Source organism: Lactuca serriola, chromosome 9 (assembly GCF_051521515.1).
Source record: "Lactuca serriola cultivar US96UC23 chromosome 9, Lser_US96UC23_V15, whole genome shotgun sequence".
Classification (NCBI taxonomy): Eukaryota; Viridiplantae; Streptophyta; class Magnoliopsida; order Asterales; family Asteraceae; genus Lactuca; species Lactuca serriola.
This window is the reverse complement of record NC_136416.1, coordinates 87,147,347-87,165,859: the sequence shown is the minus strand read 5'-3', so window position 1 is coordinate 87,165,859 and position 18,513 is coordinate 87,147,347. Positions and strand designations below refer to the sequence as shown.

Genomic DNA, 18,513 nt, shown 5'->3' with positions numbered 1-18,513 from the left:
TGGTACGAAAGACATTCCTCAAGAAAATGGAAGTCCGGCAAAAGAAGACACTCCCTTTAGTGAAACTGCCTCAGTTCAGAGTGAACCAGCCAAAGAAAAACCGAAACCGAAAGCCAACATCCATCATCAACCGAAGCAGATGAGAAATCAGAACCGTCAAAGGAATCAGAGATACAGGAAGAATCTCTCTGAAAGAAAACAGTTCTGGCAATCCCAGAATGCTTATTTCTCACATCAAGACAAGAACCTAAAGTATGAGAAAAATCCTTTTGAAACGCACAAGAGCCACAACAACCGAAAGCAAAGGTTCGGTTCAGAAAAAAATACCAACCGAAAGCAAAGGTTCGGTTCTGAGAATGGCTCCAACCGAAAGCAAAGGTTCGGTTCTGAGAATGAATCCAACCGAAAGCAGAAGTTCGGTTCAGAGAACGAAACCAACCGAAAGCAAAGGTTCGGTTCTGAAATCAAAAGAGATCAAAACTCTAAGGTCGGTCCCACCAATGATCAAAAGCAAAAGGGTCACCTAGAGTCTCCAGCCAAGAAGTCATCTCAATCTAAGCCCTCTCATTCTCACTCATCTAATTCTTCTAATTCTTCCAATTCCTCTCCACCTCGTTCTAAATTCCATTTTGTTCCTTCTCAAAAATCTCAATCATCAGCTGAACAAAAAGGTAAACAGAAGGTTTCAGCATCCAAACCAGAGTCTAAACCGAAAGCACCTAATCCTAATAAAATCAAAGTTTTTACCATAAAAAAGAAAGATGAAACAACACTAATAAAACGAACATATCTTGTTGACATCTCTCTTACTATTCCGGTACCTGTGAAAGGCTCACGTGGACCCAAGAAACTTTGGGTTCCTAAATTTGCTTAATTTTTGCAGGTTATCAGTGACGAGCAGTTTGACGAAGAATGGTACATCGATAGTGGCTGCTCGCGTCACATGACAGGGAGGAAAGAAGAGCTAAGGGAATACAAGTCTCTTTCAAATGGTGGAAACGTCAAGTTTGGAAACAACTCCTTCGGCACCATAAAAGGCTATGGAATGATTACCAATGGTGATTTCACGATAAGGAAGGTTGCATACGTGGAAGGGCTACAACACAACCTCATCAGTGTATCTCAGCTCGTTGGAGGTACCGGTCTCAAAGTCTCATTCGACGATGAGGGTTCTGAAATTATTGAGAAGAAGACGGAGAGAGTTATTCTCAAATCGGAGCGTAAGGGTGAAATGTTTCCTCTGAACCTCAAATCCATCAAAGGAAACCCAATTATCTGCTTGTTATCAAAAGCGCAATCTGACGAAAGCTGGTTGTGGCACCGAAGGCTCTCTCATCTCAACTTTAAAGACATCAACAAACTTATCACTGGAGGTCATGTTCGAGGTCTTCCACTGCTCAAGTATGATAGAGATCATTTGTGTGTTGCATGCGAAATGGGGAAGCAGAGTCGTCAAAGTCATCCATCTATAATAAACACTAAAGTTGTTGAACCACTTGAATTACTTCATATTGATTTATGTGGTCCATCATCTATCGAAAGCATCGGTGGTAGCAAGTACATTCTTGTTATTGTTGATGACTTTTCGCGTTTTACATGGGTGTTCTTTCTGAAGCTTAAATCCGAAGCGACTCATAAGCTAAAGGTGTTCATCAAGCAGATTGAAGTACAGCTAAAGAAGGTTGTTCGCAACATCCGGAGCGACAATGGTCTGGAATTCAAAAATAGAGAATTCGAAGAATTCCTGGCAGAAAAGGGAATAAGTCACAACTTCTCAGCTCCCTACACACCTCAACAGAACGAAATTGTTGAAAGACGAAACCGATCTTTGTGTGAAGCTGCCCGAACCATGCTAAGTTTCGCTTCCTTACCTCTTTATTTTTGGGCTGATGCTATTTCTGCTGCTTGTTTTACACAGAACAGGTCATATCTCAACAAACGATTCACGCTCACACCTTATGAGATTCTCAACAACAGGAAGCCCAATGTGAAATTTTTCCATGTGTTCGGCTCACAGTGTTTCATCTTTAACTCTAAGGAACACCGCAACAAGTTCGATGTCAAAGCCGACGAGGGAATCTTTCTGGGCTATTCTCTCACTTCTAAAGCGTACAGGGTATTAAACAAGCGTTCGAGGAAAATCGAAGAGACTTACTACGTGACTTTCGATGATAGCTATGTCAAAAAGCTAAAGGCCAATGAAGACACTGCTGGGGAAATCTTTCCTCAAACTGGCCAAGTCACGGTCTCGATCGCTAATCTATACGAGAAGTTTATGGAGCTATTTGACGAACCAGAGAAAGCCACTCTCTCAGAAGCAGGCGCAGCAGACAACAAGGTAGACCATATGAAGCAAATTGTCGAAGAAGCTGCAAGGAGAATGAATGAAGGAGGATCAAATTCTGACGAATCTCCATCAAACAATGCTTCAGTCGAGGGGGAGGATCAACCATCGTCATCTCAGCCAACCTCACATGTTGAGGGGGAGCCAAGGTCTCTAACTGCTCCCGAAAGCACTTCACCAACCGAAAGTGCCTCACCTTCCGAAGGTGCATCAACGCCTGTAAGCTCAACACCACAAGAAACCTCTGAAGCTCAAGATTCGCAAATCATTCCTGAAAGCTCATCTATCGAGGGGGAGCAAGCTGATATGTCTTACGACTATGAAAGCCAGTCCGAACCAGAAGAAATGATAAATGCTGAACGGGATCCAACGTTTGATCCAAACTACCCTCCTCTCACCAAATGGACCAGAGATCATCCTGTCTCTCAAGTTGTTGGTGATGTCTCTGAAAAGGTTCTGACCCGATCACAACTCAAGGCAAAACAGACATCCTTATTTTCAAAAGTTGAATTCTGCATGTTTAACTCATTCGTATCAAAAGTTGAACCGAAGACAGTTAATACTGCTCTTGATCACTCCAATTGGGTTCAAGCCATGCAAGATGAACTGAACGAATTCGAAAGGAACAAAGTCTGGCGCCTCATTCCAACTCCTCCAGATGCCTCGGTTGTTGGTCTCAAATGGGTCTTTAGGAACAAAATGGACAAGGAAGGGAAAGTTATAAGGAACAAAGCTCGTCTGGTCGTTAAAGGATACTGTCAGGAGGAAGGGATTGATTATGAAGAGACTTTTGCTCCTGTAGCTAGGCTTGAATCAGTCAGAATATTTCTAGCCTATGTTGCCCACAAAAACTTTGAAGTTTTTCAAATGGACGTCAAGTGTGCATTTCTTAATGGAGAACTCGAAGAAACAGTGTATGTGGAGCAACCTCCTGGTTTCGTGAACGAAAAGTATTCTAATCATTGCTACATTCTGGATAAAGCCATGTATGGACTCAAACAAGCTCCGAGAGCCTGGTATGAAACGCTAACTAAATTCTTAAAGATGTCCAAATTCAAACAAGGTTCGGTTGACCCAACCTTCTTTCGCAAAAATGAAGGTAACCACCTTATGATCATTCAAATTTACGTCGATGATATCATCTTTGGCTCAACGAATCCTAGCCTAACAGCTGAATTCAGAAAGCTGATGGAGACTAAATTTGAAATGAGCTCAATGGGTACTATTAACTTTTTCCTTGGTTTAAATATTAGACAGGGACCCGAAGGCATCTTTATCAATCACGAAGCTTACACGAAGACTCTCCTAGCAAAATTTGGCATGATGGGAGATTCCAAAGTCAAAGTCCCAATGGCGTTCGGCACCAAGCTCACTCCATCCCTGGACAAACCGGCCGTTGATATCACGCTTTATCATCAAATGATAGGCTCTCTAATGTATCTTACTGCTAGTAGGCCTGACATAATGTTTTCTGTGTGTTACTGTGCTAGATTTCAGGCAAATCCACGCGAACCTCACATGCTTGCAGTGAAGAACATTCTACGATATCTCAAGCGAACTGCCTCTTTAGGTCTATGGTATCCTTCCAACTCAGGCTTCTTCGTTCAAGCCTACTCAGATGCAGACCTTGGAGGATGTGGACTCGACAGAAAAAGCACCACTGGCGGCTGTCAATTCCTTGACGGGAAGTTGGTTAGCTGGCAATCAAAGAAACAAACGTGCGTGTCTTTGTATACAGCTGAAGCTGAATACATAGCAGCTGCATCCTGCACCTCTCAAGTGATTTGGATCCAGAGTCAACTTCGAGACTATGGACTCAATATGAAGAAGATCCCACTATATTGTGACTCTGAAAGTCCAATTAGGATCTGTCATAACCCAGTGCAACACTCCAAAACCAAACACATAGCACTAAGGTATCACTTCATCAAAGATCATGTGGAAGATGGAAACGTCGAAGTACACTTTGTTAGAACCACTGATCAACTGGCTGATGTCTTTACCAAAGCTCTTCCTGAAGCGTCATTCAACAAAATTTTACAAGGGCTAGGTATGATGGAATCAGAGTCAGTACCACAAACTACCTCTCAACCTCAAACGTAAGAAGCGAAATTGACCGAACGCTCAGGTTCGGTTGAATCATCTGCACTCGCTCATCACTTCAAAGGTAGTTTTCTTGGTTGTAAATTTAATGTACAAAGTTGTTTATCTATTTGTCTAAAGAATTTCCTATTTGAAAGCCTAAATTCCTTGGTTTTCTAAAAATTTTCAAAACCGAAACCTACCGAAGGTTTGGGTTCGGTTTTACAAAATTTTTCAAAACCGAAACCTACCGAAGGTTCGGGTTCGGTTTTACAAAATTTTTCAAAACTGAAACCTACCGAAGGTTCGGATTCGGTTTTTCAAAATTTTTCAAAACCGAAACCAACCGAACGCTCGGGTTCGGTTTTTCAAAATTTTTCTCAACCGAAACCAACCGAACGTTCGGGTTCGGTTACAAAATTTTACCAAAGTTTTTTTTCTCTTTCATTTTATTTGTGTGTTCGTTCGTTTATGGGGATATAATTGTTGGATTAGTTAAGTGTCCCTAGAAGCATGCTGCTGTATGTGTCCCAAGCCTCATAAGATTCTGAATAATAGCCTTAATGACTTGGTATAAACAAACCTTGTCTTCCCAATTAGGCTATCACATTTATTCTGATCGTGAGCTACCTCACTCTCTTCTCCCATGAGATAAGAGTTTTCTGCTTGGTCCTTGTTTTCGCAGCAAAGGTACTTTAATTTCTTACACCATCTCCATTATATTTCTCCATCAAATTCGTTTCACCAACGTAACCCTTGAGACTCTCAGAAATTACCACTGAGGTTTATGGTTACCCAAAAACTGTGTTTATGATCTTAGTTTCGTGCCATTACGAGCTGAGTGAAACCCAAAATTCAATACCAAATCTGAATTGACGGTGAACAATTAATTTGCTCAAGTTTTCACCAACGAATTGACGGATGTATCTTGATGAAATCTCAAAATTTTATTTTGTGTGATTCCTATGAAATTGTTAAACACCATAACATTTCTTCCCTTGGGATCCAGTTTTTAATTTTTTGTTGAGATTTTATATTTTCCAAGCCACTTTAAAATTAATTCATACCTACTTGTTCAACAGACTACACCGGTCTCACAAGTACTTTGTTCACTTTCTATCTTATTTCAAGATTAGGACTGTTGAATCAAAGATAAAGCCACCCTAAGGAGCCTAATTAAAAGAAGCCTTTCAACACTTATTAATAAGTGTTTGATCGTTATTCAATGGGAAACCACACTAATACTTTAAGGTCTCTCTTGACTTTGAAGGAAGAGATTCGTGCCCAGGATCATTTGTTTCGTGTCTTTATTGACATCATATTTATTCCTAAAAAGATTTGCTTTATTTCTTTTCTTTTTACACTCTAAGCACGAAAATCTTTGATTTTCCAAAATTCTGGTACTAATAATTACAGGTTGTCTTACTAAATTGGTGGTTACTTAAAAGATGTGGTCAAAAATCATCCACGTGGGAGTATTATTCATAAGATGCCATTAAAGGGATAAGATGAAGGGTTGCTGACTCAGGCGGGAGTCTATTGGATTGAATTTCAAACGGCGGTAAAAAGGGACGCATGCGAATTTGAAACGTCCATTCTTTAACTGACGTCGAGGACGCGTGTGAGATTTTGAAACGGTACCTCTCTGGCACAGAAAGGCGCGTGTGAATTTGAAACGGTTTCTTCAGAAACGGCGCTTGTTGGGCGACGTGTTCCAAGGAATCTGACACTCTCTCTCATGCGTGATCATCGCTTACCTTAACTGTCACGCATCAGTCAAATTCCGGGAAAACCTTTCGTATTTCGATTGAAGATTTGTGCAGATTTTTCTCTCTCCTTACACCCACTATAAAAGGCAGTCTTCTCTTCCATTTACCTCTTTACTGCATCCGAATTCCCAAGAGAGCAAAAATTCCCTGAAACCCTTACTGTTCATCTTCTTCTTCCCAACTTCATCAATGGCAGAATCATCGTCTGTTCACGCTACTTCCCACATCCTTCCCATTCGCCCTCAACAGTGTTTGGTGATCGATTTAACCCCTCAGGCGTACGACTCCTATATGTTTCCCATCATCGAGTGCCTGAAATACTCGCCGATAGCACCTGCACTTTCACGGGTTGAATCAGTGCCCATGGAGCTTTTATCGCAGATCTATGCGACTGCTTATGATAAAGCAGTCGATAGAATTTTCTTCGAGGTTTCTGATCACAAAGCCTCGATTTCCAGGCAACGATTTGCCTCATTGCTAGGGTTTGCTGCTGACCCTTCTAGGTTTCATCCGAAGACGATTCCGATAGGACACCTCTACAATATGGGGTACACGGAGGCGCTCACCTCTGTCGCAAAATTTAAAAAGTCGTGTTTGCCGCCACAGTGGAACGGCATGTTCACTGTCCTTTTCAAGGGTCTTTCAGAACGGAGCTCCGGTTCAGACGGCTCCAGTCGACTCTTCCTCTCCATCATGTACGGGGTTTACAACGGCTTCAACGTCGATTATGGGTTGGTTCTCTGGCAACAACTCATCCAGAGTTTATCATCCTCTTCACGACATTCTGAGGTGTCGTATGCCAGGTTTTGGACCATCGTTGCTAAGTGGGCAATGTATAAGTACGATGTCCCCACTGCTGCCGGTGCATCGATGTCTTCGATTGGTACATTCCATACCACGAAGATTATTGTCTCGGATGCATCAAAGTTCTCTTTCATTGGTTCCATTATGGAGACCATGTATGCTGATGTCCCAGCAGACAGCAGAATCATCCGGACTATCAAGGAGTTCAAGCAGTCTGGACCGAGGGATCTCACGCAGGAGATGCTCAAGTCCATTCACGATGCTGATAAGCCTGTTCATAGAGTCAAAAAGGCAGACAAAGGGAAGCAAGTGACCAAAGGGGCTAAAGGCCCTTCTCCTAAAAAGAGGAAGGCTCCTAAAGCTGCTCAGTCCCCGCAGCCGAAGAGGCGAAAGACTCAACCGAAGCGAAAGCTCATAATCGCTTCCTCTTTGAGTGAATCAGAAGGTGAGAGTTCGGATTCGGACGGCTCTCAAAGAGGCGAAACCCCTCCAAGAGGCAATACCCCACCCAGATCACCTACCCCAGACATGGAAATCCATATCTCACCAATTCCCTCTCCCACTCAAACAATTCCCACTTCCATTCCCACCATAAACCCCTCTACCACCATTCCTAAAACCTCTTTCCCTATACCACCACCCATTTTCACCGATACAACAACAACAACTGCAAAGGTTACAACCAACGTATCTGATACGGGGGTTCATACCGATGCAACCGAACCACCACCTGTAACCGAACCCCTACATACAACCGAAACCCAACCACCACCCGAACCTACCCATACTCAACAACCACCCGAAACTACCCCCACTCACACTCAACCTGAACCTACTCATACCACAACACCCCTAGCTTCACCACCCCCAACATCTCCAGGTCATGCCTCTGATGGAGATAACCCTTTCCTTGGAGGGGAAAATATGACCTTCGATTCGGTCTACTTCAGTCCGTTTCAGGTCCAAAGCGACGACGATGAGGAAGCTCCAGTAACAAAGAAGCATCTTAAGGAGCTACATGAGAAGGTTGACATGCTTATTGCTTCATCCTCTAACTCTCAATCCTCTCTCTCTAAAGCTGCTCTTCAGAAGATTGTTGATGCCTTCTCCAGGGCTCAACATGATTCCGTCGCTTCTGCCACTGCTGCAATTGACGCCTCGACGAAAGCTTGTGAGGCTGCGACCGAAAAAGTCGATAAACTATTTTCCGACGCCTCTGCCCTGTTACAATCTTTACAGGAGAGTGCTGCTGCAACCAAGACAACGCTGGAACCGATTGTTCAACAATTGGCCATGTTCGTCTCAACAGAGTTGAAGTCATTCGCCACCCTTCGTCAAACTTTAACTGACGACAACTCTGCCCTTCGGACCTCTATCGACGAGCGCCTCTCTAAACTCCAAGAGGATCTTGCTTATGATAACTCGTTGATGGAGGCTCTCGCAAGGAAGACCACTGCCCTCAAGGTCAAGAGTTCTCAACTTTCAAGTTCTCAACAACAACTTGACGCTCTTCGATCCAAACGGGAGGTAATACGGACGTGTGTTTCGGATGTCCACTCAGCAATATCCAACATCCTGGAAGCGCATGATCCCATTTTGAACCACACTGTGAAGCGAACCCTTGCAGAAAAACTCGCCCCTGCCCTGGATCTTCTCAGCAAAATTGAAGGGCTACCTAGTTTCGTGTCCGCTCCGAAACAAGGGGGAGAAAAGGAGTCCGGATCGAAACCACCTCCTTCCTCAAAAGTTTCTCACACAACTGAACCTCCTCCTACAGGTCAAACTTCGGGTTCGGGTGTGAAGGATAAAGGAAAGAAGATAGCTGAGGAAGAAGATGAAGATGATTAAGAAACCATTGTTGACTTGCTAAAACGCAAAAATAGTCGCAATGTTGATAATGACAACATTCGTGTGGCGCGAGAAGCTGAAGAAGCCGAACGCAAAAAGAAAGAAGCCCACGATCTCCTCGAGAGCAGGAAGACTCTTTTCCCTGCTTGGACTCGAGAGAGAATGATAAAGGAGGCTATCGATACTCCGAGCATCTTATGGCTCGAACCGGTGATCTCCTTCGACTGCTACAATTCTGTCGACTCGCAGTTCGACATGCCCTTAACCCAAAAGGCGTTTATCTTCCACGCCTCGGCCAACGTTGCTGAAGTTCCTCATCCTCATCCTGAGGTTGATCGTGAACTAATCGAATTCTATCTGAAGGCCGCTCAACCCCAGTACCAAACCTGGAGCGCTCAGAAGATCGTTAACGTTCGGGTGCTAAAGCCATACACTGAAGGGAGATTTATCAACGTTCGGTTCAGGGTGATCAGAGGGTCTGCAAAAACCGAACATCTCATATCCTTAGCAGATCTACCGAACCTCAACCCCCATGACTGGATCGTTCTGTACAACATCCTCTTGACGAATGAAGCTGAATATGGTCCGATCATTGACCATCTCAAAAGGATGTTAGTATGCTATATCATGGAGATCGCCTTGATGGATCAGGAGATTGCCAATGTCTTCAAGAAGAAACCGAAGATCTCTCATGTTGGCTCGGCCAGTGATCTCAACCAGATGAAGATGGGAAAGATTGACCCAAGGCGAAACTCGGTCATGTTCACTAGGGCTGAAGGACAGAAATGTCTCTTTGCCTTAGCGGATAAATATCTTTATACCACTGCTTGTCTTGAGCACATGCTGGGGATCATCCATCGGTGTAAAGAGAATACAGCGGATGATATCAAATACTTCGACGATATGATACAGTGGTACATCCGATTAAGACAGACGATACTCGCCCTTATCTCGCGTCTGTTTCAGACTGTAAAGAAGAAGGTTCCTGCTGCTGCTGGCCCAAGCAAGAAGTAATGATCTCGCTCCAATTGACGCAAAGGGGGAGATTGTTAGGTAGCAGATTCGTTTTGTATTGCGTCATTGGGCTCGGTTAATAGTCCAATATTTTGTACTCCGGTTTGGGCCTGTCCAACCGTGAGTTGTAGGGTTTAGTATATAATAATATGCTTGCATGCATATTAGTGTAACGATCTAGAATACGATTGATGGAATTACGATAGCTTTGCAGATTTCTTTATCGTTCCTGTAAACCCTTTAATCCTCTACAATTGGTGTTCTTTATCGAGCTCTTCTGAGGGTTGTTTATAAATCATTCGACACGTTTGATTCATTCTTGAGTTGTTTACTGTTTTCGTGTTCTTGCTGTTTACTCTTTATTTTACCTGTTTAAGATCTAATCGATCTTCAAGTTTAGATTTAAACTTATCATATATATATATATATATATATATATATATATATATATATATATATATATATATATATATATATATATAATCTTAAAAAGATATTATTTCAAACTGTACGTATTATTTTAATCTGTTAGTTATTATTCTAAAACCAATGGGTTTTTAGTCTAACAGTATCAAATGGTGTCTTCTCTCCTTGAGGTTGGGAGTTCAAGTTCCGTCGTGAACATAGGTGGTATTAAGAAGTAGTTTAGGAATAAATTATATTTTCCGTTCAAAAAAACAAAAGTTGTTATTCTGAAATCATAAACTAATTTATAAACTCCAATATTACTAATCTAAAACTAGGGGAAAAATTATTAATAATTTGTAAATAAGAAGATTCAAATAACGAGTGTATAGGTAGGAATTGAGAACGCGACTATGTTGTTTTATAAATAGGGTTGATGGTATAATGGTACATAATAAAAGTCATGCACATATTGTTCCAATGTTCGTCTGGAATCCATCTAATTTGGGAGGAAAATATGGAAAGATTATATTGATCCAAAATCATTTTTTACACCTCACTTTTATTCCATCAATTAAACTCGGAAACATGATTTTCCTTCCAAATCTCTCACATTCCCTCCATACCCATCAATATCCTTCTTTAAATAGAGCTCGGGAACAAGACGTAAAGGTATTCATTATTGTGGTCAGCCATGTTTTATTACAGTTTCTTGTTTACATATACGATAACGAAATTAGAGAAGATATGAAACATTAGAGCATTGGGTGTGGGCAACAAGGTGCAACACCAAGTTGTGACACCTTACATGCCACCTAAGCTAATGGTGTGGAGAAATGGGCAACAAGATGCAACACCAACTTTTTGAAAATAAATATTTTTATTCTTCTATTTTTTTTACTATTTCGTTTTTTTTTTTACTTTTTTTTGCTTTCGTTTTTTTTCTTTTTGTGTTTTTTTAATAACTAATATATTTTTTCATAAAACATATAATTTTAAAAACAAAAAAAAGACATAATATTTAAAATCTAAAATTTCGATTACAATTAAAAAAACATAATTTTAAACCTAAATTAATAACTAAAATACCATTCAAATTACTACTAAAACCACACCAATCCTAATTAACCCAAATATTTTTTTCCTAATTTGTTCCTTCATCGCTTGTAGCACCGCTAGATCAGCAGGCGCTAAACCCTCCTCGCTTGTCTGAAGAATTGACAACTGATGTGTCATTAGTTCCCTCTCATTTTGTTCCTGCTTCTCCCGTGCCCGCCTTTACAGGAATTCCAAATGACGAAGTTTCAAATCATTTTTTTGTTTTATTAATAAATTGTGCTCGTCGAATTTCGCTCTCATTTCTGCCACATCTTTTGCTCTCGTCTCCACCTCCTCCGCATGTCTTGCAGCGCGCCTCGCTTTGTCGCGCCCGGGCGGTCATCGTGGTGGGGATATCTCTTGGATATCATCCGGGATCTCATCGTCATCGGCGTTTAGGTCGATGTTAGTCCGTGCGTCCGACACGTCGACCGAGCTAGAATTGTGAGACCTTTTCGATTGAACCTCCGACGATGTAGGCGTTTTATTCCACTTTGGATCCACTCGCAACAATTCTCATGATTTTTCAAAGTCGAAAACATGACCAATTTCGACCCGATATTGTTCCTTAGTAGCTTTGAACAAATCAAAGTTGTTGGTTCCGCTTTGTTGTTGCGCCGCAAGCCGGTTGTAAATATCTTTGAATTTGCTGCACCGCTTACTTATCATACCCCATTTGCTGCTCAACATGTCATTGTTGCGATACGGATTTTTCTTTAAAAAAGCGTGAAACTTGTCGAGCACCGCCCCCCAATATGCTCATTTTTTCATTCCATTTCCGCGAAGTTCGTTTTTTGAAGTAGCACACCAAGCCGCCGTCAAAGCGTATTCCTCCTCCGATGTCCACCATTGTGGAACGTCTGCATTTTCTGTTTCTACCGCTATTGATTTCCCTTTCGATTTTCCTTTCTCTTTCCTTTTCTTACTACTTCCCGCTTCCACTTGAACTGATGGTTGTGTTGTAGGTGATGGTTGGTTGGTTGTTTGTTGCATCGAACCAAAAGTAGAGAAAAGATTTTGTTGTAAATTTGAGTTTTGACCAAATTGAGTTTGTTGAACGTAAGGTGAGTTGGGAAATTGCAGTGGCGGTGAAGCGGGATTGAAAGTGGCGCCTTGGTATGGGATTTGCGGTGAACCTTGAGACGATAAACGGTTGAAATAATTTTCATACCCCGCAAATCTGAGAGGCGATGTTGTGTTTGGGTTTGATGATAGAGGGGGGCGGGGGGGGGGGGGGGGGGGGGGGTTGTTTGGGTTTTGCTCCATTTTTTGATTAACAAAGTATAGAAAATATAGAGATGATTTTAAAAAGATATGTAAACTTTAAATTAAAAAGAGTATATGTATATATATATATATATATATAGGTAAAAAGATAAAAAAGTTTTTTTTTTAAATGAATTTCGACCGTTTGCAAACGGTCATAAAAAAAACGGTAAAAATAATGCCGTTTCACTTCGTCATAACGCCCACGAGAATTGTTCGATGAGATACAACGAGTTGGGGGGGGGGTCCGTCACGACGGCGTTGTCGTGTGCCACGTCACCCAGTTGTATTTCGTCTCTTATGGAATCTATAAAAATCTCCAAGAGAATCATTACTTAATTTATTTATTATTATACACTAGAATATAAATATATATATATTATTTAAAAAAGATAAAAATAATGTTCTCATCTCCAAGCACCTCGCCTCCGTCATGTAGAGTTAAAAACTTGCGGCGCCGAAACATATATAACAAACAAAGTGCCGAAAACCTGTTTACTATTAATATCACGTAGGCTTTGTCCTCTTGCGATGATACTCTATCGAAATTAACAAAAAGCCTTCACCATGTTCGCACATACTAGAAAAGACATATATGAATATTAAGAGGGTGTTTGGATTAGATTTTTAGCTTATTGCTTATTTGTGGTGGGAATAAGCGCAATAAGCATGAGAAGGAATGCTTATTAAAATTAGCTTATTTAGCCTAATAAGCTAAATTTTATTCAAACACTCAAATTAACTTACTGTGGAAATAAGCAATAAACACCTCTTTTTTTTCCTATCCAAACACCCCCTAAAATTACATATATTTCCACGTTTTCATTTGACGTCATTTTCATTCAACACCCCTCATTTCTCTTTCCCTTGCCACCTCAACACCCTATATAAACCACCTTCCTTCTTCAACCATATCCAAAAAGACACTTGACAATTTGACATGGGAAGCCTAGGTGATTGGCCCGAACCAGTGGTATGTGTCCAATCTTTATCAGAAAGTGGTGAGCTTGTGATTCCCGGCCAATATATCAAGCCACAATCAGAAAGACCATCTTTTTTTCTAAAAGAAATGAACATACCAGTTATCGATATGACTGGTTTGATCACTTCACGTGAAGAGACTATGAAGCAAATTTCCGAGGCATGTCGTGTATGGGGCTTTTTCCAATTGGTGAATCATGGTGTGGGGATTGAATTAGTCGATAGCGTTCGAGAAATTTGGAGGGAGTTTTTTCATGAACCTATGGAAGTGAAGCAAAAGTATGCAAACACTCCAAAGACTTACGAAGGGTATGGGAGCAGATTAGGGGTTGAGAAAGGGGCAATTCTTGATTGGAGTGATTACTACTATCTCAACTATCTTCCTCTTTGTCGTACAAAGTGGCCTGCCCATCCACCTTCCCTAAGGTAACCCGTTTAGATATTTCCGAGTACTTACATGCTTTTCTTTATATTTCATGATTTTGTTTGTACTTTCTAAGAAAAACTGAGGGTTTAATAATGTAGAGTTTATTTATTGGATCGTTATAGTTGTTTTTTATTGCAAACAAACTCTTAGACATTAGGTTTCATCTAATAGGATTATTTTTGCATGTACGAGAATAATGAAAGCTTGTTAGAATGAATGAAATTTGATTAATTAAACATATATAAATAGTATACTTATAATTTGTTAACAAAAAAAACGTGTTTGATTCTATATTGATACCAATATGGATTTTTGTAGGGAATTGATGGAGGAATACACGAACGAAATACTAAAGTTAGGTGCGGTTTTATTAAAAGTATTTTCGATAAACCTCGGATTAAAAGAAGATGCCCTTCAAAATGCATTTGGTGGCAAAGAAGTCGGAGCTTGCTTGAGAGCAAACTTCTATCCGAAGTGTCCACAACCGGATCTAACCCTTGGATTATCTTCTCACTCGGATCCTGGTGGCATGACCTTTCTACTCCCAGATGAGCAGGTCTTCGGTCTCCAAATTCGAAAAGACAATCAGTGGGTCGCTATTAGACCTGCTCGTCATGCCATTATTGTAAACATTGGAGACCAACTTCAAGTAATATTCTTTCATCTGATTTTTTCTTCTTTAGGGTTACATCAATGTCTCCTAAATGATAATTTTATCTGACTCAAGTACATGTGACAAGATCTCCAATCAAGTGGGCTTGGTCGGCCAAATGATCAATATCATACTTACCCATGAAAATAGTAGAAAGTTACATTCAAGATAAATAAAAATAAAATAAAAGAATTTGTTGTCCTTTTCAAGGGAATGAATAAAAGATTCAAACCCTTAAGAAGATAAGTCCAGCTGAATGAAGAAATAGAATAATGAATTTAATCTTTGTACGTTTTTGTTTATTAATTTATTATATACTCATCTAGAATAATTGTAACTGAAAGTCAACTTAAGTCCACGATATCTAATATTATATTTAGTTAATACGGGAGTTTATTTTAAAGTGATTCTTTTACTAAAACAAAATACAAAAAACTTCAGAAATTTAGAACCAACGACTTTTAACAAAAAAAAATTGGTTATTCGACATGAAAGTAGTTTTAGTAATAAAACTTGTTCGCAAAAATATCTGTCGATGAGCATATTTAAATAATCGTGTGTTCTATGGTCGTAATGAGGTTAGGCTTTAATTTGTAAGCCAAAACGGCATAAAAATATTAAAGTTCTTGTGTTTGATATTGTAGGTTCTAAGCAATTCAATATATAAAAGCGTGGAGCACCGAGTAGTAGCGAACCCAGATAAACAACGACTCTCTTTGGCTTATTTCTATAATCCAAAAAATGATATTCTTATTCAACCAATATCTGAGCTTATCACATTGAAAACACCTGCCCTTTATCCACCGATGACGTTTGAAGAATACAGACGTTTCATACGAACCAAGGGTCCACGAGGCAAATTTCAAGTCGAGTCATTAAAATCCCAAAGATAGCGTGTATGTATCATGTATGTCATCTTGAGCTTATTATAACAAGGTTACTTACAGCTTATAATATTGTTATATATTAGTTGATAGTGGCTATATCCGCTACTATGTGCAAAATAAGACGTAGATGTATAATAAAGTTGTATACCATCAACTGTAGTTGTGTAAATTTAATTGAAAGTTATTAAATTATGTTATATAATATGTATTTTTTTTTTCCAAAATATGTTATAGATTCTTATTATACTGTAGATATTTGTTTTTTTTTTTTAATTAAAGTGATAATGGAGATGTTACATTTTAGTCCCAAATTTTTTTTAATTAAAGTGACAAGCGAAATCTTCAGAAAAGTCTTAATATTTTTGTTTACAGAAAAATTCTAATATTTTTTGTTTACAGAAAAGCCTCAATATTTTAGATTAGTTTACGAAATAGTACCAAATTAATTTGGTACCGGTTTCAACCAGTTAAAAATGGTCAAATTGCAATTTTTTGCTGGTTTCCGGGACTTTTTCGTTCAAAAAAATTTCTTAGGACTAAAGTGTAACTTTTCCGTAAATATTTGGACTTTTTTGAAGATTTCCCTATCCAAGAACTAGTCATAAAGATCACTTCTAGTCCTTCCTAGCACGAGAGATTGATAATGAATCCATAAACAAGAATGTCTTTCAATGTGTTAACCATAGGCAAAGTAAGATCCATCCATTTTGAAATATCATTTCACGTTCTAGCTGTTATTCACACCTCAATAACGAATGTTCCAAATCTTCAACCTCGTTAGAACATAACGGACAAAGAATTGAATGAACATCAAAACCTTTTTTTTATCAAGAGTCACCAAAGTAGGAAAACGAGTCAACAAGGCTCTCCAAATTAAGAAAAATGTTTACTTTCGTAGGAACAAACTGAATCCATCTAATAGCTTCAAATCCCCTCGAAAAGCTAGAACGGAATCATTAATACACCTCCTAGCAAAATTATTTGAAAACATTGTTGTACCATCCAAATCCCATTACCACCAGTCAATCGTGGTTCATTACTCTAATTCCAAAGGTTGATTATCCTTTGAATGTTAAAGAGTATAGAATGAATAGTCTAATTGGTGTGCAATACAAAATTATTGCAAAGCTTCTAGCAAACAGATTGGCATTGGTGATTGATAGTCTTGTAAACCGTATGCAACCTGCTTTTGTCAAAGGTAGACAAATCTTGGATCGTCGTATGATGGTGAATGAGATTATTCATGTAACATCCAGATTTTTAGGTACATTATATTTAATTTTTGGCATAATTATGGTTGCCACGATGTGGTGAATGACCACCACGACATGGCGAGTTTGGATTATAACGTGTGTTTCATTTTATCCGCCACAACGTGATAGCATGTGGCCACAGCATGGCAGCCACCTGATGGCAAACCGTAATTTTCTGGGTTTGCCCCCCTATTTAAAGGAATGAGGAGGTTAGGGTTATCTCATCCTTAGTGTTCTTGGTAGCTCTTAAAGGAAGAAGGAGGAAGTATTGAGCTAAGATCCAGCAAGCAAGTCTCCATTCTTCACATTGGCACTCTCCTGGACCTTTGTAAGTGTCCTATACTGGATTTTTATTATGATAGGTTGTAGATCTTGAGTTTTGTCCCATAATCTTCTAGTTCAAGTTAGATTGAATGGTGAGATCTCATAAAGTTTGCAACTTTATGAATCTTTGGGACATTTGGTGTAGTTTGTGGCTTGGATCTGAAGTTTGGTTGTATTTTGAAGTCATGCATGGGATTTAGGTCATAAACTCTCTTTTTGATCTAATATGGGTTCAAGACATGCATTGAACATGCATGTCTATAAAGCACCAACTTTTATGTTGGTTTTAGTGTTATAAACACTTCTAGAAAAGATGGAATTTGGACTTAAAGGAATAAGTGCTTAATTGTTAAGCTCATGCCTTATGGAACCTAAGTTTTGAGTTTTGGACCTTTTGGATGGTCCTAATGGGTAAAGTTCGAAATTTTATCCTTCTAGATCGTATTTTGGACTAGATATGGGCTTAGAAGCTCGTAGGGCTAAAGAAAACATCTTAATCCGTTAAGTTGTTTGGAACCCAGTTACCACGACATGGCATCAGGTCGCCATGTCGAGGCGAATGTGGTTAGATCGGATGTTTTGTCATCTTGTGCCCACGGCATGGACAAGGAAGGCCACGACATGGAGGATTGTAGCGTGTTTACTTATTTGAGTTGGATCCAAATTGGATTTAGATTCGTGGGCCACGACGTGTTCAAGGATGGCCATGACATGGTGAGTTAACTTTGACCATTGACTTTGGCTTTTGACTTGTATCGACTTTTGGTCATAGCCCTAGTCTTGGAAGAAAAGTTAAGCGTGTGCTTTGTATGGGTGTATAGGTGGTTGGTAGCATCTATGTTCGCAGTAGTAGTAGCATCTATAGTTGTTCATCATTCAATAGGTGAGTTCCTTTACTATACTCATGGGTCGAAGGCACCAATGCTGGCCCACTGGATTATGTTTGTAGGATGATAGTTGTCTTTGTGACACTTACTGTTATGCATGTATGTGCTTGTTGTCTTTGTGAATCTTGTTGATATGATTGTATTCTTAGTTGTAAGGGTGAAATAGACCTGATACTAGTTGAAAGAGACAGAAAAGGATGAAATAGACCCAGTACCAGTTGAAAGAGACTGACGGGGGTGAAATAGACCCTATACCGGTTGAAAGAGACCGAAGGGGGTTAAATACACCCATTAATGTTTTGAATGTTATGTATATATGGTATGGGGTACTTTAGGAAAGGGAAAATTTTCTGTATGCCCTTATTAAGCTGTAAAATATCATATTTACCCGACATTAAATCTAAATATCATATATATCCTTCTTAACCTTTAAAATATCATATTTGCCCAAAATTATTATTTAAACTTTTTT

General features: G+C 39.6%; 1 protein-coding gene across 1 annotated transcript; it reads left to right on the top strand.

Moving 5' to 3' along the window:
• Positions 1–13,562: 13,562 nt before the first annotated feature.
• LOC145075068 (jasmonate-induced oxygenase 2-like) lies at positions 13,563–15,801 on the top strand. Its single transcript, XM_079021355.1, has 3 exons — positions 13,563–14,037; positions 14,357–14,687; positions 15,335–15,801. Exons 1-3 carry the CDS (start codon positions 13,571–13,573, stop codon positions 15,581–15,583), a joined length of 1,047 nt encoding a protein of 348 aa, XP_078877481.1. The 5' UTR covers positions 13,563–13,570; the 3' UTR covers positions 15,584–15,801.
• Positions 15,802–18,513: the final 2,712 nt, after the last annotated feature.

Bases quoted from the DNA above. Each gene is read 5' to 3' on its own strand.
- LOC145075068 (XM_079021355.1), top strand. From the start codon at position 13,571: ATGGGAAGCCTAGGTGATTGGCCCGAACCAGTGGTATGTGTCCAATCT. The intron at 14,038-14,356 runs GTAACCCGTTTA...GGATTTTTGTAG, and splicing joins GCCCATCCACCTTCCCTAAG to GGAATTGATGGAGGAATACA. The intron at 14,688-15,334 runs GTAATATTCTTT...TTGATATTGTAG, and splicing joins ACATTGGAGACCAACTTCAA to GTTCTAAGCAATTCAATATA.